Genomic DNA, 27,562 nt, shown 5'->3' with positions numbered 1-27,562 from the left:
GAGAGGGAAATATCACCTGCAGTAGGAATCAGGTCAGGAGATCCTTTCATGGTCGACAAAGGTGTGACCCTGATGGCGCTCACAGCACGACGACCCGGCGGGACTTCAGTGCACAAAGAGACAAGAGGTTAGTTTTTTAAAAGCGCATTTCATGTGATCGCTTGACACAAGACTTACTGAGAGTTGGTGTCACGCTGCCCTCCTCTGGAGGGCCCTGAGGTGTGCACATGTAAACAAAACAAAATCAACATGCAAAATGTAATTTAGTGTTAGTGCAGGGAGAATAAAGCCACCAAAGGGATTTCAAATGAATGATATTGTTGCTTGTTATGTGTGACTTCCTCTAGTCTGCGCCAGCTGCACCACAATAAACAACTTTCCCATCAGCGGTTTCTAATATTAGTGGTGGCTCAGGATGAACTTTTAACCAGGCATGCGTTGTATTTCATCGTGAAAAACTTTGACAGCCAAAGCAAACACGTTTTCTTGCAATACTGGAATATGACCATATCAAGACTTAGAAATGAGCTCCACGAGTTGGAGTGCTTTCCAAAACTTATGATACAAACATTTTTGCAGCAAATGCCTAAAAACAGCAGAGTGCTCCTGTGGTACAGTGCAGGGATGCCAAACATACGGCCCACGGGCCGGATCAGGTACACAAACAGGTTTATCCGACCCATGAGATGAGTTTCCTAAGTGTAAAAATCAGCTTAATTTTTAAGTGAAAGAAACTGCTGTTCTCAATGTGTCCACTGGATGTAGCAATTCTGTTTGGTACACAGAAGTTAAGTTAAAGTTAAAGTTAAAGTACCAATGATTGTCACACACACACAAGGTGTGGTGAAATTTGTCCTCTGCATTTGACCCATCCCCTTGATCACCCCCTGGGAGGTGAGGGGAGCAGTGGGCAGCAGCGGTGCCGCGCCCGGGAATCATTTTTGGTGATTTAACCCCCAATTCCAACCCTTGATGCTGAGTGCCAAAGCGGGGTTGCGGCTCCTCCTCCTTGACCCAACGTATTTCAACAAAAAAGTGAAAAGTCGATGCAGAGTGTTTCAAGAAAAATGATCATCCTCCTATTTATTCATGTAAGTGAATGGTAAATCACAGAGATTTGTCAGCAGGTTTTCTCTGTAATGAGCATCAATAAAACAAATCTTCGCTCAAGGCTCACACAGAAGCACTTACATATTATACATTCTGAAATTGTCTGGCACTCAAGATGTGACACCTGATTTTGATGCACTCGTGAAAGCTAAAAGATGCCAGGTTTCAGGCGTAAAATACACATTTGGTAACTCCACTTAAAATGCTGCATGAGACACTGCACCTTGTTATAGTTCTGTGAAAATGATTGTCTTCTGTGGAAATTGAAAGAAAATGAACAGTGTGTGATTTACTGCAATGCTGCCAGTCTTTAAAGTTGTTATTTTGGGTTTGTTTAAATTGTTCATGCATTGCACAGCTTTTTTTTCTATTAATATACAATGATGCCTAGAAGGCACCTAGTATCTCCGCCCTCTTTAAGAGTTTATTCTAAGTTTGTATGGTTTGTTGAGTTAGCAAAGGATTAATATGTGGAATTTGATACCTCGAAGAGTTTTTATTGAATTTAAATTTTAAATTTTGTTCAATCGCAGATTGTCTGTGACTTACAGTTTAATGGGTTTGTAGATACACTGAGACACAGTCTAAGTTTATTGAGTTCTTAATGGTGCATTTGCAACTACACTAATGAACTTAAAGTTTTATGTCAAGAGGATTATTTTTTATATGTACATTTTCAGAATGTGCTTTTTCTATTTTGGACCAAAGTTCAGTTCAGTTCAGTCCAGTTTCAGTTTATTTCGAACATGCATACGATACAATGTAATGCATCACATATTTCCTGTTGTTTCATTACAGCTCGTCCGAAAAGGAGTAGGAAGAAGCTAAGCTTAATACTACCCCTTTTCATACCATAGCAATGTTATCCCATTTCCTTGTTCCGTAAATGAACAGTAAATCAATCAATCAATCAATCAATCAATGTTTATAATGAATAAATAATATCCCATAGTAAGTAAACAAATATTAAACTTTGTGAACACTTGTTGTTTGAACAGTCTCTTAAACTGAATCATATTGCTGCTTTGTTTGATTTCTTTGGTTAATCCATTCCAAAATGTAATTCCACATACAGATATACTAAAGGTTTTATGTGTTGTACGACCATACAAATGTTTTAAATTAGATTTTCCTCTAAGATTATATTTCTGCTCTTTTGTTGAGAAGAATTGTTGGGTAGCAGGTCATAGTTCTCTTTGTACATAATTTTAGCCGTTTGCAAATGCACCGAATCGTTGAATTTCAATATTTGTGATTCAATAAATAAAAAGGTTTGTATGTTCTCAATATCCAACATTATGTATTATTTTAATTGATTTTTTTTGTAACACCGTTAGTGAAAGAAGTGCAGATTTGTAGTTGTTTCCCCATATTTCTACACAATAACTCAGATATGGTAACACTAGTGAGCAGTAAAGAATATGAAGTGATTTTTGGTCCAGAACATGTTTTGCTTTACTCATGGTGTTTCTTGCTACTTTATGGTGTATATTTTTTACATGATGTTTCCAGTTCATTTTATCATCTATTATTACACCCAAAAATGTGTTTTCTTTTATCATTTCAATATTTACCCCGTTTATTGGTAATTGTGTTTGACTTTTTCTTCTACTGTTACCAAATAGCATTACACTAGTTTTACTGAAATTCAAAGATAGTCTGTTTTTGTCAAACCATCTTTTTAATTTGTTCATTTATTGTGTTATTATTAGTATTAGCTTTTGTGTGTTCTTTCCTGAACAGAACGCAGTTGTATCATCTGCAAATAATACTAACTTTAAGTCCTTTGTAACTTTACAAATGTCGTTTATATTACAATTGAACAACCTGAGGTTGAAGTTTTCCAATACAGTGATATTCCCCAGATTGGTGACATCTTGTTGTCTGGCATTGGGCTGTTGTCTCAATGCAGCCATCTCCTCCCTGAAAGTTAAAGTTAAAGTACCAATGATTATCACACACACACTAGGTGTGGCAAAATTATTCTCTGCATTTGACTCATCACCCTTGATCACCCCCTGGGAGTTGAGGGGAGCAAGTTCTTCAAATCAGTGTTATCTTGTTGCATTGCATGCAACTGTTGGCGCAATGTTGCATTCTCCCCGTTCAGCTCTGAACTTTCTAAATTCCACCATATCTTTACGATTTTCTTTTCTCCCTTTGATTATCTGTTCTTGGATATCTGCAACATCTTTTTGTACACCGTTAATCATCTGTTCCTCGAGAGTGTCGACCTTGCTTTGTGTCTTATTTATATTGTTTTGTAGAGTTCCTACTAACTCTTTTAAGTCTGGTTCCACCCATGGTAATGGTGTATTGCCCCATTGACGGCTCTTTGTAAAACAAAGAAAACAATCTGAAGTTGCCGTAGTTCTATTTTTAAGTTATTATGACATGATTTCACCAGTCCGACCCAAGTGGCAATAGAGTGTCCTCCATGCAGCCTCTGAGCTAAAATAAGTATGACACTCGTGGTAGAGAGGAACTTGGACCACGGTAAACACATTGGCAGATCTTTGCATTGACATTTAACCTAGCTAGCAAACATAGAACACTGGGCTCCACATTTGGGATTTACATAACTGAGGCTTCCTCAAGGCGCCCCTTTTAAGTCCTCTCCTTGTGTGCACTTAGTTTTTGTAATGTGTGTTTATTTCAGATGCAGCCAGTAGTCATTTGTTCAACTTCTTTAGTTATGCTCGTGGTGTTCCTCAAGGTTCCACTATAGGTCCTCTCTTTTTTATCATTTAGGCATAGGTGAGATTCCCATTATTTCAGCAGATTCTTAAAAACGCTAGAGTGCTGTCATAGAGATTATCTTTGACTAACTTTTTTACAGAAGGTCCTTAAAAGCGCTCCTGTAACTCTGACAAAATAGATAGACCAATATTAAATGTCTCCTGTAACTCTGACAAAATAGATAGACCAAAATTAAATGTCTACTGTAGAGGACGCTGGTTCTGCGGAACATAGAAAATAAGACTAATATTGAAAGGAGTAGTCTGGCCCCCCGGTCCCTAGCTTTCTGGAAATGTGGCCCACGCCCCAAAAAATGTAATAGAATACCCCTGAGCTACAGGGTTAATTAGTAAATATACATCTAGAGTTAATGAGTATGATCACAGATGTCAAACTCAAGGCCAAGGGGCCAGATCTGGCCCAGCACAACATGTAATGTGGCCCGCGAAACCCTACAAATAATGTGTGTACTTCTTCTTTCTTACTAAATGTATTCATTCTTTACATTTTGACAGAACACATGTATATCATGCATGAAATAACATGTGTTTTAAAATTGTAACATTATATGCTAATGCACCAAATATTACATTATTAATAGATGTGGGAATCTTTAGGCACCTCACTATTTGATTGTGGGTTGACGATTCCAATCAGAATCGATTATTGATTGAACACGATTCTAGATTTAAACAATTAATAACTAATAAAACCTTTACAAAACAGGTTACAAAAACATATTTTGGTTGCTGATGTATGACGTATACCAAAGTGAGTAAGCATGGCCTAAAAAGGTGTTTTTAAAAAATTTATTCTAAAAAAAAAAATTAAATAAAATGTTTTGTTTTTTTCAATCGATTTTTGAAAACAATTAAATAATTTAGAATGAAAATAAATAAGAATCACCTTTTAGATGTGAATCGATTTAATTATTATATACCGTAAAATTAAATACTAAATATCTGCTTGTCACCTTGATTTATGATTTGCAAGTTATTCACCAATTTGTATGTACAATATTTCAAATAATCAAACGCACAACCTATTGTGTAATAATATAATGAAGTGATTGTACACTTATATTCACACATTCGCAGTTACAAGTGGCCTTCTGAAGGCAGCCATGACTGCGATGTGGCCCTCAATAAGAAACGAGTTTGACATACCTGAGTATGATGAACAGTGAACATTTACATTTTTATGTAGACGCCTATAAGCAGTTATATGTACATACTTGTACTTCTTGTACTAAATGTCAAGAGCTTTCTTAAAGCAATCTAACAAGCACATTTTCCCCTTTTAACATATGCAAATCCCAGCTTCATTGCTGGTGCATGCAAAAGCAACATCAAGACCACCTCCATCCTGCAGTGGGCCTCCCTTTGAGCACCGCTGATTTAAGAGACATCCTCATTTGGAATTCCAAGAAAAGGCACAGACACACTCACTGTTTACTTTATCTCTTTAGGGGGGACATTGCATCCTTTCACAGTCAATTCCCACAGAGTTATCATAACCATGACCACAATGTAGCAAACTCATTTTCAACTTGACTGCAGTGTCATGTCCTGAAATCACTTTCCATGACAAATGATGGATGTAATGTCTTTCCCCAGTGAAATGAAGTGAATTAGATTAGTGAAGTGAATTATATTTAAACAGCGCTTTTTCTCTAGTGACTCAAAGCGCTTTACATAGGGAAACACATTATCTACATCTTTAAGCAACATTTAAACCAGTGTGGGTGGCACTGGGAGCAGGTGGGTAAAGTGTCTTGCACATTGGTCTTGTATTTATTTAAAAAAAATATTTTATTTTTTAAATTAATCTATCCAACAAAACAATGCACAGCAATACCATAACAATGCAATCCAATTCCAAAACCAAACCCAACCCAGCAACACTCAGAACTGCAATAAACAGAGCAATTGAGAGGAGACACAAACACGACACAGAACAAACCAAAAGTAGTGAAACAAAAATTAATATTATCAACAACAGTATCAATATTAGTTACAATTTCAACATAGCAGTGATTAAAAATCCCTCATTGACATTATCATTAGACATTTATAAAAAAAATAAAAATGAACAATAGTGTCACAGTGGCTTACACTTGCATCGCATCTCATAAGCTTGACAACACACTGTGTCCAATATTTTCACAAAGATAAAATAAGTCATATTTTTGGTTCATTTAATAGTTAAAACAAATGTACATTATTTCAATCAGTTGATAAAACATTGTCCTTTACAATTATAAAAGTTTTTTACAAAAATCTACTACTCTGCTTGCATGTCAGCAGACTGGGGTATCCTGAATACGTGGAATATTTTAATTGTGTAATGGTTGATAAATGTGGGAGAAGTTGTCCAAAAAAGTGGGTGGAAACAGTGATGTTGAAAAACAGGAATTTGGGGAAAATGGCATTTTTGGAAATTTAAAAAATGTTAGTGTGAATGTCCAGAATGGGCGAAATGTGTTGCTGGTGAAATTATTTGAATCAGTTAAGAAATGTGGGAATTGTGCAAGTTTGAAAAAGAAGTGAAAAGTGGAAAAAAAAAAAAAGTTTTGGAAGAAGTGGGGAAAAAAGTCCCGTAAAATATGGAATTCCTGAAAATGTGGAAATTGTTTGAAAAAAACAAACAAACAAAACAAATACATTTTTAAAGTCTAATGGATGGAAAATGTGGGAGAAGGCGGACAAAAAATAGGGCGGAATAATAATTACAATAGTGTAATTAAATTAATTGCTTTGAAGTATTTACAGAATTAACATAAGATGCATGTTTTTTTGGATGTGTGAGGAAGAGAAAAAGACACGTGGGAAAGGCCTACTGAAAGCCACTACTACCGACCACGCAGTCTGATAGTTTATATATCAATGATGAAATCTTAACATTGCAACACATGCCAATACGGCCGGGTTAACTTATAAAGTGACATTTTAAAATTCCCGGGAAATATCCGGCTGAAACATGCGGTATGATGACGTATGCGCGTGACGAAGTCCGAGTAACGGAAGTTATGGTACCCCGTAGAATCCTATACAAAAAGCTCTGTTTTCATTTCATAATTCCACAGTATTCTGGACATCTTTTGCAATTTTTTTAATGAACAATGAAGGCTGCAAAGAAGACAGTTGTAGGTGGGATCAGTGTATTACCAGCGGACTACAGCAACACAACCAGGAGGACTTTGTTGGAGCGCTAGCCGCACTAGCCGCGCTAGCCGCCGACTTCACCTTGACTTCCTACGTCTCCGGGCCGCCAAACGCATCGGGTGAAGTCTTTCGTCCTTCTGCCGATCGCTGGAACGCAGGTGAGCACGGGTGTTGATGAGCAAATGAGGGCTGGCTGGCGTAGGTGGAGAGCTAATGTTTTTAGCATAGCTCTGTGCAATCCGGTTGCTAAGTTAGCTTCAATGGCGTCCTTAGCACAGCATTGTTAACCTTCGCCAGCCTGGAAAGCATTAATCGTGTATTTACATGCCCACGGTTTAATAGTATTGTTGATTTTCTATCTATACTTCGAGTCAGGGGTTTATTTCTTTTGTTTCTATATGCAGTTAAAGCAAGATGCTATCACGTTAGCTCGTAGCTAAAGCATTTTGGCGATGTAAAAGGCACTGAATGTCCATTTCGCGTTCTCGACTCTCATTTTCAAGAGGATATAGTATCCGAGGTGGTTTAAAATACAAATCTGTGATCTACAATAGAAAAAGGAGAGTGTGGAATCCAATGAGCCAGCTTGTACCTAAGTTACGGTCAGAGCGAAAAAAGATATGTCCATCGCTGCCTCTCAAGTCATTCACTGTAACGTTCCTCATCTACGAATCTTTCATCCTCGCTCAAATTAATGGGGTAATCATCACTTTCTCGGTCCGAATCTCTCTCGCTCCATTGTAAACAACGGGGAATTGTGAGGAATCCTAGCTCCTGTGACGTCACGCTACTTCCGGTACAGGCAAGGCTTTTTTTTATCAGCGAGCAAAAGTTGCGAACTTTATCGTCGATTTTCTCTACTAAATCCTTTCAGCAAAAATATGGCAATATCGCGAAATGATCAAGTATGACACATAGAATGGATCTGATATTCCCGTTTAAATAAAAAAAAATCATTTCAGTAGGCCTTTGGGAAGAGCAGCCAAACTCCTCACAGAGATGCCCTGAGTGTATGGCCAACATGCTAACTGCTCATTCAGCTCTCAACAGTAGACACAAGCTACCTCAGCATTTGTTCACTCTATTTTTTGGGTTATCGTGTGGAGAAAAAAATTGCACGTAATATTTACCCGCTTATCATTTCACAGAATCGAGTTAGACTCAGTCTCTGTACTTTTTCTATTGATTTCAACAGCAAATTAATCCACTATGGGACCAAAGAAAGTTGGACGTGACAGCACTTTGATAAAGACGGTGCGAAACACTACTGAATTCAAAGAAGAATTCATAGTAAAGTACAAAGGTGGCGTCTTCCCTTTCTCCACCCTTCTCACACTCTACTCATCTCCATCTTCGTCAACAAGAGTCTTTAATAAAAGTAAGTAATGTAAAATTAGCCTGCTCAGTGGCCTTGTGGTTCGAGTGTCCGCCCTGAGATCGGTAGGTTGTGAGTTCAAACCCCGGCCGAGTCATACCAAAGACTATAAAAATGGGACCCATTACCTCCCTGCTTGGCACTCAGCATCAAGGGTTGGAATTGGGGGTTAAATCACCAAAATGATTCCCGAGCGCGGCCACCGCTGCTGCTCACTGCTCCCCTCATCTCCCAGAACAAGGGGATGGGTCAAATGCAGAGGGTAATTTCACCACACCTAGTGTGTGTGTGACTATCAGTGGTACTTTAACCTTTTTTAACTTTTAAAATGTTCGTTTATCCATTACTTTAGTCATTTATGTGAGTTTCTGCATGTAAAACAATAAATATTCTCTATAAAATATGCTTTTTGTTCATATTTATTATTCATTACTTATTATTTCTAATCACATGGGAAAAATGCGTCCTATAACTTCTAAAAGAGAAGATGCCAAATTGATATGGAAAGATTGGAGTGAATCCAAACAGCAGAACCCTTTTAGGATATCACTTAGTGTGGATGATAATCTTACCGACTAACACAAATTGTTGTGTCTGTATAAACACACACATATAATCAAAGTCAAACCATGTATCATGATGTCAATTCCAAAGTCCCTGCAGGCCACCTGTTGCCATCAGCCACTTCCTTTCCATTCTCAAATGAACCCAGAGGCGGTGAATACAGCGTATAAAGAATTATAAAAGGACAAGATGACAGCGTACAATGTTCAGTTTGCTGTATAAACACCTAGGAGCAAAGATCACTCCTGGCCTTTTTAGGAAGCGATGCTTCAGAAGAAATCTATCTGTTCTGGCTGGGGGAATAAGACTGGCGTGTAAGAATCAGTGGGATGAGCAGCAGTAAGTAAGTATCATGACAAGAAACAAGTTCTGTCATCAGTTATTAACCAAGATGCTGCTGCTCTCACTGAAGGACTCATTTGGAATACTGGTAAAAGTGGGAAGTTTAAACATCTTCTTAGGGTGACTTAGAAATATACCCTGTACATCATCAGATGCTACATTTGTGAATACAGACAAACAAACTGACGATTTTGTGCATAACATCATTCCAAAAGACTCCAAAGAATTTGACTATTTCCAGCATTATCAAAGACAAGAAAGTGAATATAAGACAAATGTGTCAAATCAAGTTATTAGTAAGGATGTCCCTGGGGAAGTCTTGTGGGGAATACTCAGAGAGTATGGGGTATCGGACTGTCTGATTGTGGCGGTCAGCTCCTTGTATGATCAGTGTCAGAGCTTGGTCCGCATTGCCGAAAGTTAGTCTGATCTGTTTCCAGTCAGGTTTGGGCTGCACTGGCGGAGTCCAAGTGAATTGGTGACAAGGAGCCCCTCGTCACCAATTCTGTTCATAACTTTTATGGACAGAATTTCTAGGCGCAGTCAGGGCGTTAAGGGTATCGGGGACGGCGTGGCGAAGTTGGTAGAGTGGCCAGGCCAGCAATCGGAGGGTTGCTGGTTACTGGGGTTCAATCCCCACCTTCTACCATCCTAGTCACGTCCGTTGTGTCCTTGGGCAAGAGACTTCACCCTTGCTCCTGATGGCTGCTGGTTAGCGCCTTGCATGGCAGCTCCCGCCATCAGTGTGTGAATGTGTGTGTGAATGGGTGAATGTGAAAATACTGTCAAAGCGCTTTGAGTACCTTGAAGGTAGAAAAGCGCTATACAAGTATAACCCATTTATCATTTATTATTTGGTGGCTGTAGGATTAGGTCCCTGATTTTTGCAGATGATGTGGTCCTGTGTCTTCATCTGGTCAGGATCTTCAGCTCTCACTGGATCGGTTCGCAGCTGAGTGCAAAGCGACTGGGATGAGAATCAGTACGTCCGAGTCCATGGTTCTCATCCGGAAAAGTTTGAAGTGCCATCTTTGGGTTGGGGAGGAGATTTTGCCCCAAGTGGAGGAGTTCAAGTACCTCGGATTCTTGTTCACGAGGGAAGGGAAGGTGGATTGTGAAATCGACAGGCGGATCGGTGCGATGTCTGCAGCGATGTGGCCTCTGCCTCGGTCTGTCGTGGTGAAGAAGGAGCTGAGCCGGAAGGCAAAGCTCTTAATTTACCGTTCGATTTAGGTTCCTATCCTCACTTATAGTATAGCTTTGAGTTATGACCAAACGAACAAGATCACAGGTACAAACGGCTGAAATGAGTTTCCTCCGTCGGGTGGCAAGGCTCTCCCTTAGAGATAGTGTGAGAAGATCTGTCATTTGGAAGGGGAGTCAGCTTCTTGCGACGCCCTGCTCATTGTGTGTTTGTGTGTGTGTCATGCTTAGCCATCCCTTTTCCTCTACTCCTCCAAGGATAATGTTACATGGAATGAAACTTTTTAAATATTATTATTTATTTAACTTTTATTTTCCGCCATTGTGGTCAAGACTAGTATCTTAGAAGATGCTTCACACTGTGGATGGATGACACTCTTAAATTGGAGCAGGTGTTCTGGTCTCCTGGAATTCATGCAACACTTGCATAGAAATATGGAAATGTAATTGTGTCTACCTACCATCCTTTTTGAAGGAATCTTTCACGTGAGTACATTTAGTATGTAAACACTGGGACAACGCTGTGGCTGGGCTCGGAAGCTCATCAGCCGATCAGTTAAAAAAAGACAAATATCTGATCCCAAAATCGGGATAGGGAAGTCTCTAGTAATAATTTATGACTCTCTGTAAGGCTCTGCATGTATACAGGCTGAGTTGTGACTGTTGATTGGATGAGCACAAGGAAGGCAAGAAAAAGGAAGGGATGCATGCCTGTGTGGCTGAGATACAAGCAAGACGTCGACTTCTTTGGTGAGCGACCCTCACTCTAACCAGACAAAATGAAAATAGCAAAAGTTGTACCAATTTATAAGAATGGGGACAAACACCAATTCACAAACGACTGACCGGTTTCGTCACTGCCACGGTTTTCTAAAATCATTGAAAAATTATTCAACAACATATTGCACAAATTCATAATCAAAAGTGGAACACTCACAGACAACCAATACGGATACAGAGCCAACATGTCAACATATATGCCATTAATCAAAATAACAGAGTGTGGAGGGGGGCGTGGCCTGCGGGCCTGCCGTGGAGCGGGGTGTGCAAGGACCCGCCTCGAAGACAGTGGCAGGTGAGTAGATTGTCCAGCTGGGCTTTGTTATCTAATCACCTGTCACCCTTATTAGGAGCAGCTGGGGCGAGAGATGTGGTTGGAGTGGCTGGCGAGAAGACGGATGAGACCAAGAGACATTGTGCTGGAAAGCAAAACCATACGTCTGTATGAAAATAAAAGACTGTTTCCTCAGACTACCGGGCTCACAAGAGAATCGTTGTGTCAGGAGAACCCACAGGAGGGCAACCTCCACACAGAGGAAATAACCAATTGCAAAAGATGGCAAACAGTGCAGCAGCAGTATTTATGGATCTAACTAAAGCATGTGACACAAGTATTCATAATATCCTAATTACACAATTAAAATGATATGGCATCGGAGGATTGGTCTTGAACTAGATAAAAAGCTAATTAACCAACAGGAAGCAATACGTGAAGCTAGGTGAATATATTTCAACGGAGTACTAGATATTTTGTGGTGTACCCCAGGTATCAATATTGGAACCAACATTGTTCAATCTTCATATAAACATTTGTAAAGTTACAAAAGACTTGAAGTTAGTATTATTTGCAGATGACACAACTGCGTTCTGTTCAGAAAAGAACACACAGGAGATAATACAAATAATAATAGAAGAAATTAGTAAATTAAAGAGATGGTTTTGTCAGGAACTTTCATGGCTGAGGTAGTTGTGACCCCAAGATGCAGGAGACAGGAGGACGACGTGCAGGTAAGAGTCTTTTATTGTACTCAACACAAGAGAGGAGCAGTCATGCACACAGCAAGCAGCAAAAAGTCTGTAACCTAATAAATCCTCGAACGAGCGAGCGCTCAGGGGAGACATACAGGAATTGGAACTAAAATAAGAGCGCTGACAGGAAATAAACACAAACTAAGGAAACATAACCTGATGTGAAGTGACAGATCGTCATAGGTTTGACAAAATCAGACTATCTTTGAATCTCAGTAAAACCAAAACAATGGTATTTGCTAACATTAGAAGAGAAAGTCAAACACAAATACAAATAAACAGAGTACAAATTGAAAGAATAAAGGAAATACAATTTTTGGGTGTAATAGTAGATTATATATATTTATTGGAAATCTCATATAACAATATACAACATAAGATGGCAAGAAAATTTCTACAATGAATAAAGCAAAATATGAATGGCCCTAGTGTGTGAATGTGAGTGTGAATGTTGTCTGTCTATCTGTGTTGGACCTGTGATGAGGTGGCGACTTGTCCAGGGTGTACCCCGCCTTCCGCCCGAATGCAGCTGAGATAGGCTCCAGCACCCCCCGCGATCCCAAAAGGGACAAGCGGTAGAAAATGGATGGATGGATGTTCTAGACCAAAAATCACTTCATATTCTATACTGCTCGCTAGTATTACCATATCTGAGTTATTGTGCAGAAATATGGGGATATAATTACAAAATTACACTTGATTCACAAATGGTGTTACAAAAAAGATCGGTTAGAATAATACATAATGTTGGATATAGAGAACATACAAACCCTTTATTTATTGAATCATTGAAATTCAATGATTTGGTGCATTAGTAAACAGCTAAAATGATGTACAAAGCAAACTATAACCTGCTGCCCAAGAATGTACAACAATTCTTCTCAACTAAAGAGAAGAAATATAACCTTAGAGAAAAGTCCAACTTAAAACATGTGTATGCACGTACAACACTTTAAACATTTAGTATATTAGTATGTAGAATTAAATTACAGAATGGATTAAGTACAGAACTCAAACAAAGCACTAATATGATTCAGTTTAAGAGGCTGTTCAAACGAGAAGTGTTTACAAAGTACAAAGAAGAAGAATTATGACAAACATCTTGAATTTATTAAAAATGAAATATTATCCAACTCATTAAGCGAATTATAACGGATTTAACTACTTATGAGAAGAACTGATGTATTTAGAACACATTGATGTAAATTGTGTACAAATTGAGGAGAGGAAGTATGTGTTAGTAATTGCTATGAAGTGAAAAAGGGGGAGGATTAGATAAGCCGTACTTATTTCTACTCCTTTTTGGACATGTAAAGAAAATATGAAAAATATGTGATATATCATATTGATACTAAATACATGTTTGAAATACATTTCAACCAACTATGAATACCCCCCCCCCCCCCCCCCCCCAAAAAAAAGGACAAATCCTAGCAGATAATAGAGAGATGAATTCTGCATTGTGCAATTCTGACCTTGTATGATTTTCAAAACAAGCAGGTTTAACCAACGCACTATCGCACAGCTACACTAACTGCCAGTCATTACACATTCACACTACACTCTTGTTTGTTGTATTCCATTGTTGTAACAGTCAAAATAAACAAATATGAACACTTTACAAAGTTAATAAACTATGTTAGGTTTTGTGGCTCAAGATTATTTTTCTCTAATGGGAAGGGGGAAAAAATGGCTATTTTATAGTGAGGGTTGCTGACCCCTGTTCTTTCAGATGGCATATGTGTATGTTGTCTGGTGATTTCTATAACATGCTGTGATATATAAGCACTGTCATAGCCCTCAATTCATTTTTCCGTCCCTTTAGTTTTTATTAACATTCAGATTTCCGAATGATGCAAAAGATTTGCTGTGAACAAATACAGCTAAAAAGTTACATTAACAGCATCTGAGTGGTTATGATAACTTTTATACACATGCTGATAAATCCTGAATATCAAAAATAGTATCTTGAAAGATCGTAGAACCCAATAAGTGCCCAATTAAACTGTTTTAGCAGACATGTTTGTATCATATCTGGGGATTTTTGTGATATGCTTTGATGTATTATCCAGCATTAAGTTCCTCAATTCAGTTTTATGGGATTTTTACTTTTGCAGAAACATTTTGGAAGTAAATTATACATATTTTGAAACTTTTTCTCTTTGGCTGAAAGTATTGTGCTGTCAACAGAATAGGAGGGTGACAAGAAAATGCTGACTTATTTACCTATACAATCTAGTATATGCACAAAAATAAGTAACAAATCCACAAAGCTCACATATCCAATGTTTCTTTTTTTTTAGAGTGCTACAACTCTGTCAAACATGCTTGGCTGTGATGAAAGTATTGGACCCAAAAAGGCTTCAATCCAGCATAACTATGATAAGAATGCACCTACTTGTTGCAGAAAAAGGGTTGTCCTTACAGGGATGCTGTGTCCAGCTCAACGTCCGTCTGAAAGTCTCCTGAGACGTCTGGCTAAGCTGTTGGGATCTGAGTAGCACGTCCCAACTTTGACCGTGACCCTCACTATGTACGGGGTCTGTTTGTTTCTGATAACAGGTGTGCCCAAATGGACCTGTCACCACATGCCACCTGGGAATGTGGCACCCACTCTGCAGAATCTGTGCAGACCGCAAGATCACACCCTCCTCCTCTTCCCATGTAGGGTGTTTGCTACCAGACTACTGTACGTACCTCAGTCAGCATGATAAACCTCCACATTGCTTGTCTGTTAATTAGTACGTATGTTTGGTATGTCGACAACATTGGAGGAGGGATTTTTTTTTTCAGATTTGAAAAACAATTGTTTTAATAATTGACTTTGATCACAATCACTCAGAAATAAAGTAAGCATTTATCAACGTTGAGTAATAATTTTGATAATATGATATACATTTGGGCAACACGGTGGAAGAGGGGTTAGTGTGTCTGCCTCACAATACAAAGGTCCTGAGTTGGATCCTGCGCTCGGGATCTTTCTGTGTGGAGTTTGCATGTCCTCCCCGTGACTGCGTGGGTTCCCTCCGGGTACTCCGGCTTCCTCCCACCTCCAAAGACATGCACCTGGGGATAGGTTGATTGGCAACACTAAATTGGCGCTAGTGTGTGAATGTGAGTGTGAATGTTACTTTTCATAAATATTTTGCACTTAACAAACCAGTCCGTGAAATCGAGTGCCCAAACAAAGAATCCCACAAATTGCTGAATCAGACTGTGTGCTTTCTTATTGAATACAATTGCAAAATAATAAAGGAAATTGCAAGTGCCAGAATTTTGATAAAGAAAGTGAGTAATATTAATGAATTCCAGAAAGTACTCAGTAGAAAAATAAGAATGTTGATGTTTCCTCCTCTCGTACGTCCCCTCCCTGGTATCTTTTCCAACAAGAGTCTTTAATAAAGGTGAAAGTGATTGTAAATATTTATTTATCCATTACATACATTATAAACTTGTATTTTTTTTTTATCATGTAATACTATAATCATTCTATATAAAATGTTTTTTGTGATAATACTTTCGGGTATTGTGAACAGATCAATTGGATGTAATTTGTTTCTTATGGAAAACATTTTTGTTTTTTCAAACAATTTTGTAAACTTTTGGAACGTAAAATGAGATACCATTGTACAATAGGGGTGTTCCGATACGACTTTTTAACTTCTGATACAATACTCATAATGGAGTTTTGAGTATTGGCTGATTAGCACACATTATTGTCCATACGTTTATTATTTTGTAGTGTGTAAAGGATTGGTCAAGTTAAATTACTCAAACAGAGAACAATGGTAGGTATGAAAAACAGTAACCAATTTATTACTGGAATTAACACATGCTGTCTTTGAATTGAAGTGGAGTGGTGACAGTTTTTGTCGACACCTTGTGGTCACAATAATTCATTAAGTTACTGTAAGCTCATGACACAGTAAGTTGAATGATGCAGAGTAGGGCCGGGCCGGTTAAAACAATATCAATATATAACGCGATAGACATATATATATATATATATATATATATATATATATATATATATATATATATATATATATATATATATATATATATATATATATATATATATATATATATATATATATATATATATATATATATATATATATAAATATTTCCAGGGTTTCACACACATTCATTTATTTGTGGCGGCCTGCCACAAAAGAATTACATCCGCCACAAATAAAAAAAATAAAAATAATAATAATTTGAAAAAAAAAAAAAAAAAAAAATATATATATATATATATATATATATATATATATATATATATATATATATATATATATATATATATATATATATATATATATATATATATATATATATATTTTGTCCTCTCCAGCTTCTCAGGCAAATCATATAGTTGATGTAGATGCCCATATCGGCTGTTCAGATTTACTTTACAAAACAGAAGTGTAGGATACTTCTCTTGTTGCCTTATTTGTATTTGACTTTATTAAATGTATTTATATTAGAAACACAACATGTGTATATAACAAAGGGTGCAAAGTCTGCAGGCAGTAGGAAACACATGGTTAAGTGTAGGGAGTAAAACTGATGGCAGTCTAAAGTTCAAGATTTTTGGAGCTCTTTGTTCGTGGATCAGATGTTTGATGAAGCTCTGTGTCTATCTACCACCACTACTGTTTTCTGTTTATTTGTTACTGACTGTGGCAGGACACCTCTGCCTCTGTTTCACTTTATGTTGCTGGTAAATAATATGGTTGTAGTAGTAGGCTAAAGTTAAATTATTTAGTATGCACTAATTAAAGGGGCAGAGCTTTGAGACATTTTAGCTTTTATATTTTATAAGATATATTTTTTGTAAGAACCACAATTAATAAATATATTTCAGTGAATAACTTATTGTTCAAATCTGTATATAAATATGTACATAAAGTGTTGTAATTATATTGTAAAATGGATGGATGGATGGATGGATGGACGTTTAAAACAAAACTGTTATTATTAATTAGTAAGTATACATTTTTTGAGCCTTTTTAGAGAAAATCAAATCATTGTAGTAAATTATGCAAATTACTCGATGATGTCATGGTGACCACGCCCCCACCGCCACAGGTATCTTGGCAGTTTATGGGAAACACTGATTTCAATATCAATATAAAATGCGTTCGATAATACAATCGATATATATTGATATTTTTGGTCAGAAAAAACAAGAAATCATGAAGCAAGACTCGTTGCATGAAGTCACTTGCACTCTGGTAACCCAGCTACTGACAATGGGAGTGACACGCTATTAGCCATACTTGCCAACCTTGAGACCTCCAATATCTGGAGGTGGAAGGGGGGGGGGTTGGGGCGGGGGGCGTGGCTATGGGCGTGGTTAAGAGGAGAGTATATTTACAGCTAGAATTCACCAACTCAAGTATTTCATATATATATATATATATATATATATATATATATATATATATATATATATATATATAAATACTTGACTTTCAGTGAATTCTAGCTATATATATATATATATATATATATATATATATATATATATATATATATATATATATATATATATATATATATATATATATATATATATATATATATATATATATATATATGTGACGGTCCACAACTGTATGTGGCAAAATGCAGCTCCACACTGCTGTCGCTTCAACATATCACTGGCACCAGGTGGATTATGAATTTCTTTTATTACAGTGTCCTGCAAAACAGTGCAAATTGTGAGACTGTGAGTCCACTTGGGTCACGGGATTATCAATTGGAAGGCGTCACAGTTCTGAGCACTTCCCGCAGGTAACGTACATACCACTTCTCGCCAGCAACAGGCGCTGTTGCAACACTTCATTCATAATTTAGTCAAGCATAATGAACGTCTGTTTCTACACCGTTACATACATATATATATATATATATATATATATATATATATATATATATATATATATATATATATATATATATATATATATATATATATATATATATATATATATATATATATATATATATGTATATATATATATATATATATATGTATATATATATATATATATATATATATATATATATATGTGTATATATATATATATATATATATATATATATATATATATATATATATATATATATATATATATATATATATATATATATATATATATATATATATATATATATATATATATATATATATATATATGTATGTAACGGTGTAGAAACAGACGTTCATTATGCTTGACTAAATTATGAATGAAGTGTTGCAACAGCGCCTGTTGCTGGCGAGAAGTGGTATGTACGTTATATATATATATATATATATATATATATATATATATATATATATATATATATATATATATATATATATATATATATATATATATATATATATATATATGTATATATATATATATATATATATATATATATATATATATATATATATATATATATTGATTTTATTATATAAATAAAATAAATACTTGAATTTTAGTGTTCATTTATTTACACATATACACACACACACACACACACACAACACTCATCTACTCATTGTTGTACTTGAAAGTACAACTTTTTTTGGGGGGGGGGCGTGGCCTCCAGCTCCGGCTGAATACCGGGAGTTTGTCGGGAGAAAATCTCTGTCGGGAGGTTGTCGGGAGAGACGCTGAATATCGGGATTCTCCCGCTAAAAACGGGAGGGTTGGCAAGTATGCCATTAGCCATGCAGGTAAAAGTGTCAACTACCAAGTTTGGCTGCGCCATCTTTCCGTCTCGCTGTGGATTCACTGCATGGAGTGAGAAGGGAAAGTGTGATATCTTCATATGTCAACTCAATGACAGAAACTTGTCTTTAAAGGCCTACTGAAATGAATTTTTAAAATTTAAACGGGGATAGCAGATCCAATCTATGTGTCCTACTTGATCATTTCGCGATATTGCCATATTTTTGCTGAAAGGATTTAGTAGAGAACAACGACGATAAAGTTCGCAACTTTTGGTCTCTGATAAAAAAAAGCCTTGCCCCTACCGGAAGTAGCGTGACGACACCGGAGGAAGGACTGCTCACATTTTCCTATTGTTTACACCAGCAGCGAGAGAGATTCGGACCGAGAAAGGGACGATTACCCAATTAATTTGAGCGAGGATGAGAGATTCGTGGATGAGGAACGTGAAAGTGAAGGACTAGCGTGCAGTGCAAAACGTATCTTTTTTCGCTCTGACCGTAACTTAGGTACAAGGGTTCATTGGATTCCACACTCTCTCCTTTTTCTATTGTGGATCACGGATTTGTATTTTAAACCACCTCGGATACTATATCCTCTTGAAAATGAGAGTTGAGAACGTGAAATGGACATTCACAGTGACTTTTTTCTCCACGACAATACATCGGTGAAGCTCTTTAGCTACTAGGCTAACGTGATAGCATCGGGCTTTACTGCATATAGAAACAAAACAAATAAGTCCCTGACTGGAAGGATAGACAGAAGATCAACAATACTACCAAACTCTGGACATGTAAATATACGGTTAATGCTTTCCAGCTTGGCGAAGCTTAGCAATGCTGTTGCTAACGACGCCATTGAAGCTAACTTAGCTACGGAACCTCGACAGAGCTACGCTAAAAACATTAGCTCTGCACCTACGCCAGCTCTCATCTGCTCATCACGACCCGTGCTCACCTGCGTTCCAGCGATCGACGGTACGACGAAGGACTTCACCCGATCACCGATGTGGTTGGCGGCCCGGAGTCGGAGGAAGTCAAGGTGAGGTCGTTCGGCTAGCGCGTCTGCTATCCTCAAAGTCCTCCTGGTTGTGTTGCTGTAATCCGCCGCTAATACACCGATCGCACCTACAACTTTCTTCTTTGCAGTCTCCATTGTTCATTAAACAAATTGCAAAAGATTCACCAACACAGATGTCCAGAATACTGTGGAATTTTGGGATGAAAACAGCTTTTTTGTATTGGGTTCAATGGGTCCGAATACTTCCGTATCAACCGTTGACGTCACGCGCAGACGTCATCATATCTAGACGTTTTCAACCGGAAGTGTGGCGGGAAATTTAAAATTGCACTTTATAAGTTAACCCGGCCGTATTGGCATGTGTTGCAATGTTAAGATTTCATCATTGATATATAAACTATCAGACTGCGTGGTCGGTATTAGTGGGTTTCAGTAGGCCTTTAGTTTTGTTGGTTTTAATGCACACGGTGACACTTCCAATGTAATGTGAAGTTAATTATATTTATATAGCGCTTTTCTCTAGTGACTCAAAGCGCTTTACATAGTGAAACCCATAATCTAAGTTACATTTAAACCAGTGTGGGTGGCACTGGGAACAGGTGGGTAAAGTATCTTGCCCAAGGACACAATGGCAGTGACTCGGATGGCGGATGCAACAACCAACCGAGCCACGCCCCCACCATGTGTCGGTTTAAAGAGTAGCTTCCCAAAATACTCTGTGTAGTGTTCAATACTACTGTTATCTAGTGTCTCAAATCTGCAGCTATGTTCAAATGTACTGCAATTATTTTACCAACTGGCTAGCAGACACCTTCTCCACTGATAAATAGCACCTTTGGTAAGTTGGAAATTGCATTACTGTATTTGTTGGCAGGCTTAAATAAGTCATAAAAATATAAATAATTATCTATATGAATCATTAAAAAAAAAACTATATCGTGATAAGGTTTTTTGCTATATTGCCCAGCCCTAATGCGGACACATTTGTTATTGGATACTTTCTAATACATTTCTGCCTTGGAGACTTTGTACCTGTACATAATTGTCACGACGTGGACTATGGTGGGGTTTGTTTTCCCGAGATGCATAAGAACTGGACCGGACATGGCGTGAAGGTAAAGACATGATTTTAATTCTAACAAAAAAAGAGTGAACAAAAAGTGTGCACAAGGCGGAGGTACAAACTTGGCTATGAAAACAAAACTAGCACAAAGGCAGAAACTATGAACATGAAACTAAAAAGACTTACTGTGGCATGACATGAAGCATGAACTATGGTATCAACAGGAAGCAACAGGTGCGTGAGTCCAAGACGTGAAACAGGTGACACTAATAGTTGTCATGGTAACAAAACAATCAAGTGAAAACAGGAACCAAAAAGAGTCCAAAAACCAAACAGGACATAACTAAACAAAACATGATTACAGACATGACAATAATAAGCAACTATAAATATTTGACGCTTTCTTATATTGACAAATGTGGGGTTTTGGACGGCAATATTGTTTAATCGAGGTCACTTATTATGTTATTATGTTATGTGCTTAGCTGCTGTGTACAGTAGCTGGAAGCTCCTAGTAGCCTACAGTATAGCCTTCCATGTTTACCTTTTGTAAATGACTTCAGTAAAGTACAAAACAAGACCAAATATGTGTGCTTACTGTCAGCTGTCAGCTTTGCACGTATAAATGTGCTGCAGGAATGCTTGCATCTGTGTTTTACAGGCAAGCGGATATCATCTGATACTTGTTTTCTGCTGATATTGGACATGAAAAGCTCTACTATGAATGACACATACTGTGATTTAAACATTATGAGAATAAAATCATACTTTTAAAACAAAAAATATATTAGTTTTTGCAAGAATCAAGCAGTAATGTAATGAACATTTCAGCATAAACAGTCTTTAAATAACTTGCAAAGGTGAGCAAGAAAACCTCTTGCCTACAGTCAATCATTGTGGTCATGCACCAATCCTCTGGCCCTGGGTCATTACTCCACTTATTCACTTTTGTGAGCTATTGTGTACTAACTGTGTTAAAATAAGGATTATGGGAACACTTTAGTATAAATGTATCAATGTTTTGGTAAATCAACACTATTATCAATAGCAACACTTTAATGTGATTGTGCAAATGTGTGTGTTTGTTACTAATTACACACATGTTGGGTTTGTTTGATTGTCTAACCAGATAACATCCATCCACCCATTTACTACCGCTTGTCCCTCTCGGGGTCGCAGTGGGGCTGGAGCCTATACCAGCTGCACTCATGCGGAAGGCAGAGTACACCATGGATAAGTCGAACCAGATAACAAATATTCAACATATTAAACAAACAGATAAAGATTTGTGCCTGCTTCAGACTTTTTTTTGCGTGGGCAGTTTAGACATCCAATCGGTACAATTGTGACATTTTTTCCCCAAAATAAACAACCATCATTCTCAAAATTTATTTTTTTAAATTTCTTTACTTCAGGTGTGTCACACTCATTTTAGTTCAGGGGCAACATTAAGGAAAAGCTTTTACCAAGTGGGCCGGACTGGTAAAATCATGGCATGATAACTTAAAAATAAAGACATCTTTTAATTGTTTTCTTTGTTTAAAAATAGACCAAGCACATTATAAAAATTTACTAATCATAATGTCAACTGAGTTGGGTTAGATGGCGGGGGAACCTCTGGACAGACCTGGCAAACCCAAGCGTGTAGTGAGGGTGAACTGGGAACGTTTGGAGGAGTCCTCTGTCCGGAAGGACTTCAACTCCCACCTCCGGCGGGACTTCTCTGCCATCCCTGTGGAGGTTGGGGACATTGAACAGGAATGGGCAATGTTCAAAGCCTCTATTGCTAAAGCTGCAGCTGCGAGCTGTGGCCAGAAGGTCTTAGGTGCCTCAAGGGGCGGTAACCCTCGAACACCCTGGTGGACAGTGGTGGTCAGGGAAGCCGTCCGACTGAAGAAGGAGTCCTACCGGGGTATGTTATCCCAGGGGACTCCGGAGGCAGTTGCAAGGTACCGACGGGCCCGAAGGGCAGCGGCCGTGGCTGTGGACGAGGCTAAGCAGAGGGTGTGGGAGCAGTTCGGGGAATCCATGGAGAAGGACTATCGGGCGGCACCAAAGCTGTTCTGGAAGACCATACGGCACCTCAGGAGGGGGAAGCAGGGAACCATCCAAGCTGTGTACGGCAAGGATGGGACTTTGCTGACTTCAAGTGAGGAAGTCGTAGGGCGTTGGAAAGAGCACTTTGAGGAACTCCTGAACCCAAATACATCAGACACACCCTCCCTGATAGGAGCAGGGCCTGAGGATGATGGGGGATCGACGTCGATCTCTCGGGGTGAAGTCACTGAGGTAGTTAGACAACTCCACGGTGGCAAAGCTCCGGGGGTTGACGAGATCCGTCCAGAAATGCTGAAGGCTCTGGGTGTTGATGGGCTGTCTTGGTTGATACGCCTTTTCAACATTGCGTGGAAGTCTGGGACAGTGCCGAGGGAGTGGCAGACTGGGGTGGTGGTTCCCCTTTTCAAAAAGGGGGACCAGAGGGTGTGTGCTAATTACAGGGGTATCACACTACTCAGCCTCCCTGGGAAAGTTTACGCCAAGGTACTGGAAAGGAGGGTCCGGCCGATAGTCGAACCTCAGATTCAAGAGGAGCAATGTGGATTCCGTCCTGGTCGTGGAACAACTGACCAACTCTTTACGCTTGCGGGAATCCTGGAGAGGGCCTGGGAGTATGCCTATTCAGTCTACATGTGTTTTGTGGATTTGGAGAAGGCGTATGACCGCGTCCCTCGGGAGATCTTGTGGGAGGTGCTGAGGGAGTACGGAGTGAGGGGAACCCTGCTAAGGGCCATCCAATCTCTGTACAACCAAAGCGAGAGTTGTGTCCGGGTGCTTGGATGTAAGTCGGATCCGTTTTCAGTGGGGGTTGGTCTCCGCCAGGGCTGCGCTCTGTCACCTATCCTGTTTGTGATTTTCATGGACAGGATTTCTAGGCGGAGTCGTGGCCATGGCGGAGAGGGTATACGTCTCGGGGGGCTAAAGGTTGCGTCACTGCTGTTTGCAGATGATGTGGTCCTGATGGCACCTTCGGTTCGTGACCTTCAGCTCTCACTGGATCGGTTCGCAGCCGAGTGTTCAGCGGCTGGAATGAGGATCAGCATCTCCAAATCTGAGGCCATGGTTCTCAGCAGGAAACCGATGGTTTGTACAGTCCGGGTAGGGGACAGGACTCTGTCCCAGGTGGAGGAGTTTAAGTATCTCGGGGTCTTGTTCACGAGTGAGGGAAAGATGGAGAAGGAAATCAGCCGGAGAATCGGAGCAGCTGGGGCAGTATTGCAGTCTCTCTGCCGCACTGTTGTGACGAAACGGGAGCTGAGCCAGAAGGCAAAGCTCTCGGTCTACCGAGCTATCTACATTCCTACTCTCACCTATGGTCATGAAGTGTGGGTAATGACCGAAAGAATAAGATCGCGGATACAAGCGGCCGAAATGAGTTTCCTCAGAAGGGTGGCTGGCATCTCCCTTAGAGATAGGGTGAGAAGTGCAGTCACCCGAGAGAGACTCGGAGTAGAGCCGCTGCTCCTTCGCTTGGAAAGGAGCCAGCTTAGGTGGTTCGGGCATCTCGTGCGGATGCCTCACGAGCGTCTCCCTAGGGAGGTCCTCGTTGCACGTCCCACTGGGAGGAGGCCCCCCGGCAGGCCAAGGACCAGATGGGGGGATTACATCTCCTCTCTGGCCTGGGAACGCTTCGGGATTCCCCAGGAGGAAGTCGCAAATGTTGCTCTGGAGAGGGAAGTCTGGGGGTCTTTGCTGGAGCTGTTGTCCCCGCGACCCGATTCCGGATAAGCGGTTGAAGATGGATGGATGGATAATCACAATGTCATTTTTTTTACGCTTACATGTTGCGGTTAATAGTATTTTATCTTCCATTCATATTCTATCGCCCATCCCTTTTGGGATTACAAGAGGGCTGGAGCGTAGGTATCCCAGCTCCAGCACCATGGACAAGTCGCCACCTCATCACAGGGCCAACACAGATAGACAGACAACATTCACACTCACATTCACACACTAGGGCCAGTTTAGTGTTGCCAATCAACCTATCCCCATGTGCATGTCTTTGACACCCCTGGTTTACAATGTTGCCCTTATACTCCTTCCTACGATAAACTCTGAGGTTCTCTAAACATCCTGTGAGAAACTATAATAAACCACTTTTTAAAATAAAAAACACTTTTTCAAACAACTAAGTTGGAGATACGTATGCATGCCATCTGTGGATTGATACAGAATGTAACGTGGCTGACAGGAGCAAATAGGCTTCAAACACAGAAACGATACAAAACCAAAAACAAACCAACACCATAAAACTACTGATTCTGGGGAAAATTCTGCAAATAAACTTCTAAAACAACTCCGATTAGAAAAATGCTGCAACGTCACGGAACAAAACAGAAGTCAGCTAGGCTACCAGGAGTGCCGGAGCTTCTTCAAAAATCTTCAAAACTGCACTTTTTAGAGTTTTTTCCAGTATTCACAATCCCTGTCTGGGACAAAAACACAAGTCTTTCCCTATTCTGTGTGTTCTACAGTAAACAGTAAAAAACTGCTAGTACGAGGCAGCTAACAATGCAGGTAATTGGGATCTAAAAAAAATTCAAAACTGCCAACAACATTCCATTCAAAAGCAGTTACCTGCATATTATCCAAGCTAAAGTGACATTGTTATTGTAGGAGCCAACACAGAGGAACTACTTTCCTGGCATTGTGACACATCACCCTACTCACACTGCTCCTCCGGCCACTAGCGAGTAGCTAGCTACTAGCAGCTATTAGCTGGTAACTAGCTAGTAGCTAGTAACTAGCTACTCGCTAGCTTGAGCTGCTAATAACGTTGGTTGCAACCGGCCATCAAATAAAGAAGAAATCGCCTGAGCTTTCAACAAATGAAACCCAGTATAAGACCACGTAACATCGAGAGGGGGGCATTTTTATCTGCAGAGTGAGGATTATTCTGAATTTAGCATCTCAAGAAGGATAAAACATCCAGTCAGTCAGCTTCCCAGTGACAGCAGACATTGAGAGTCACTGTTTTATGGTCTTCTTTGACACGTTTAGCGCATAACAACAAAAGCTATCATTTCCATGCGTGCTGTGAAATTATTATTATTTATTAATGTTTAAAATGGCCAAAATACTGTAAATATTAAATGTTATCTTGAATGTATCAATTATTACATTAAATATAAACTTAGTGCATGTGTATAAAACAGTAGGAGGAGGTTTTTTGGATGGTTGTTAGAGTGCTTAATAGGCGTCATAGATCGCATCCCCACTCTTTGCAATGTAAGATGCCTCTTACAAGCAGTTTTTCACTACTTAGAATGCACAGCAAATACAAAACAATGTGTGTGTGGAGGGGGGTGTGGTCTCTGGGCCTGCCGCAGAGCGGGGTGTGTAAGGACCGGCCTCGAAGCCAGCGGCAGTTGAGTAGATTGCCCAGCTGGGACTGGTTATCTAATCACCTGTCGCCTTTATTAGCAGCAGCCGGGCCGAGACACATGGTTGGAGTTGGAGCCAGAGGGAGAGAGACACACATGTATGAGACAAGAGACTGCTAGAAAGCAATTTTACCCTGTTTTATGTCAATAAAAACTTGCTCAACCCTGTACACCGGGCTCAAGGCGGATCTATCGGACTCAGGAGAACCCTCCACGAGCAAAGACGCTCACAGTGTGTTCTTGTCTCAAATAAGAAATGTGGATGATTGGTCTAATTCCTAAAAAAGAGCAGTACCCCTTTAAATAGCTCACAGTATTACAGAGAAACCGATTTTGACGGCCCAGTGTTTACAAAGACTTTAATAACAATGTTCTACCTCGTTGCGGCAATTTTCTTCTGGGTGCAAAGACGGACATCCCTCATGTCAGACTCTGTTAAGATTAATTGAAAGTGACTGAGTGACTTTGTGTGAATCATGAAACAAAGTTGGACAAATATGTATTTCATGCTTTTAATTGAAGGTGTCCAAGTCCGATATTGATATCAGCAAATAACAACTATTGGATGACATCAGCTTGCATCTAAAATCTGCAATATAAGTTGCGATACAAGCAGTTCTGCAATGTGTTTACTTGTGCAAAGCTGGACAGTCTGTTAACGTCTACATGTCAAGTCATTTACAAAATGTAAACATGGTAGGCTAAACTGTAGGCTAATAGGAACTAGCAGCTACTAAGCACACAACGTTATAAATGTCCTTATTTGAACAATATTCAATATAAACAAGTATTAAATAATCATAGCTGAATATTACTTAAACAAACAAAGTCTCCAAGGCAGAAGCTTAGTAGAAAGTATCCAGTAACAAATGTGTCTCTCGCTCTCGGGCCTACTGGCCTTGACGAACTACCTGGCATTCTGAGGTCTTTCCGTTTTTCGCGCTGTGTCAAAGATGGTTCCAGCATTGGCATTGTGCTGCTTCAGAAATTGTAATTTT

General features: G+C 39.1%; 1 protein-coding gene across 5 annotated transcripts in view; it reads right to left on the bottom strand.

Annotated features, from left to right (window-relative positions):
* LOC133657403 (sorbin and SH3 domain-containing protein 1) overlaps nt 1-27,562 on the bottom strand; it is a 140,528-nt gene that overhangs the window by 84,685 nt on the left and 28,281 nt on the right. For 4 of the 5 annotated variants that reach the window (XM_062058696.1, XM_062058692.1, XM_062058694.1 and 1 more), the window contains exons 2-3: nt 178-214; nt 17-103 (exon numbers count right to left, since the gene is read on the bottom strand). In XM_062058696.1, the coding sequence (XP_061914680.1) occupies nt 17-50 (34 nt within the window). In that variant the 5' untranslated portion in view covers nt 51-103; nt 178-214. Of the gene's footprint in view, nt 1-16; nt 104-177; nt 215-14,704; nt 14,904-27,562 lie in introns of those variants that run through there. The other variant, XM_062058693.1, reaches the window with a different exon arrangement.

This window comes from Entelurus aequoreus, linkage group LG09 (assembly GCF_033978785.1).
Source record: "Entelurus aequoreus isolate RoL-2023_Sb linkage group LG09, RoL_Eaeq_v1.1, whole genome shotgun sequence".
NCBI lineage: Eukaryota > Metazoa > Chordata > Actinopteri > Syngnathiformes > Syngnathidae > Entelurus > Entelurus aequoreus.
Note: the sequence above shows the minus strand (reverse complement) of the source record. Positions and strands in the feature narration are given on the sequence as shown.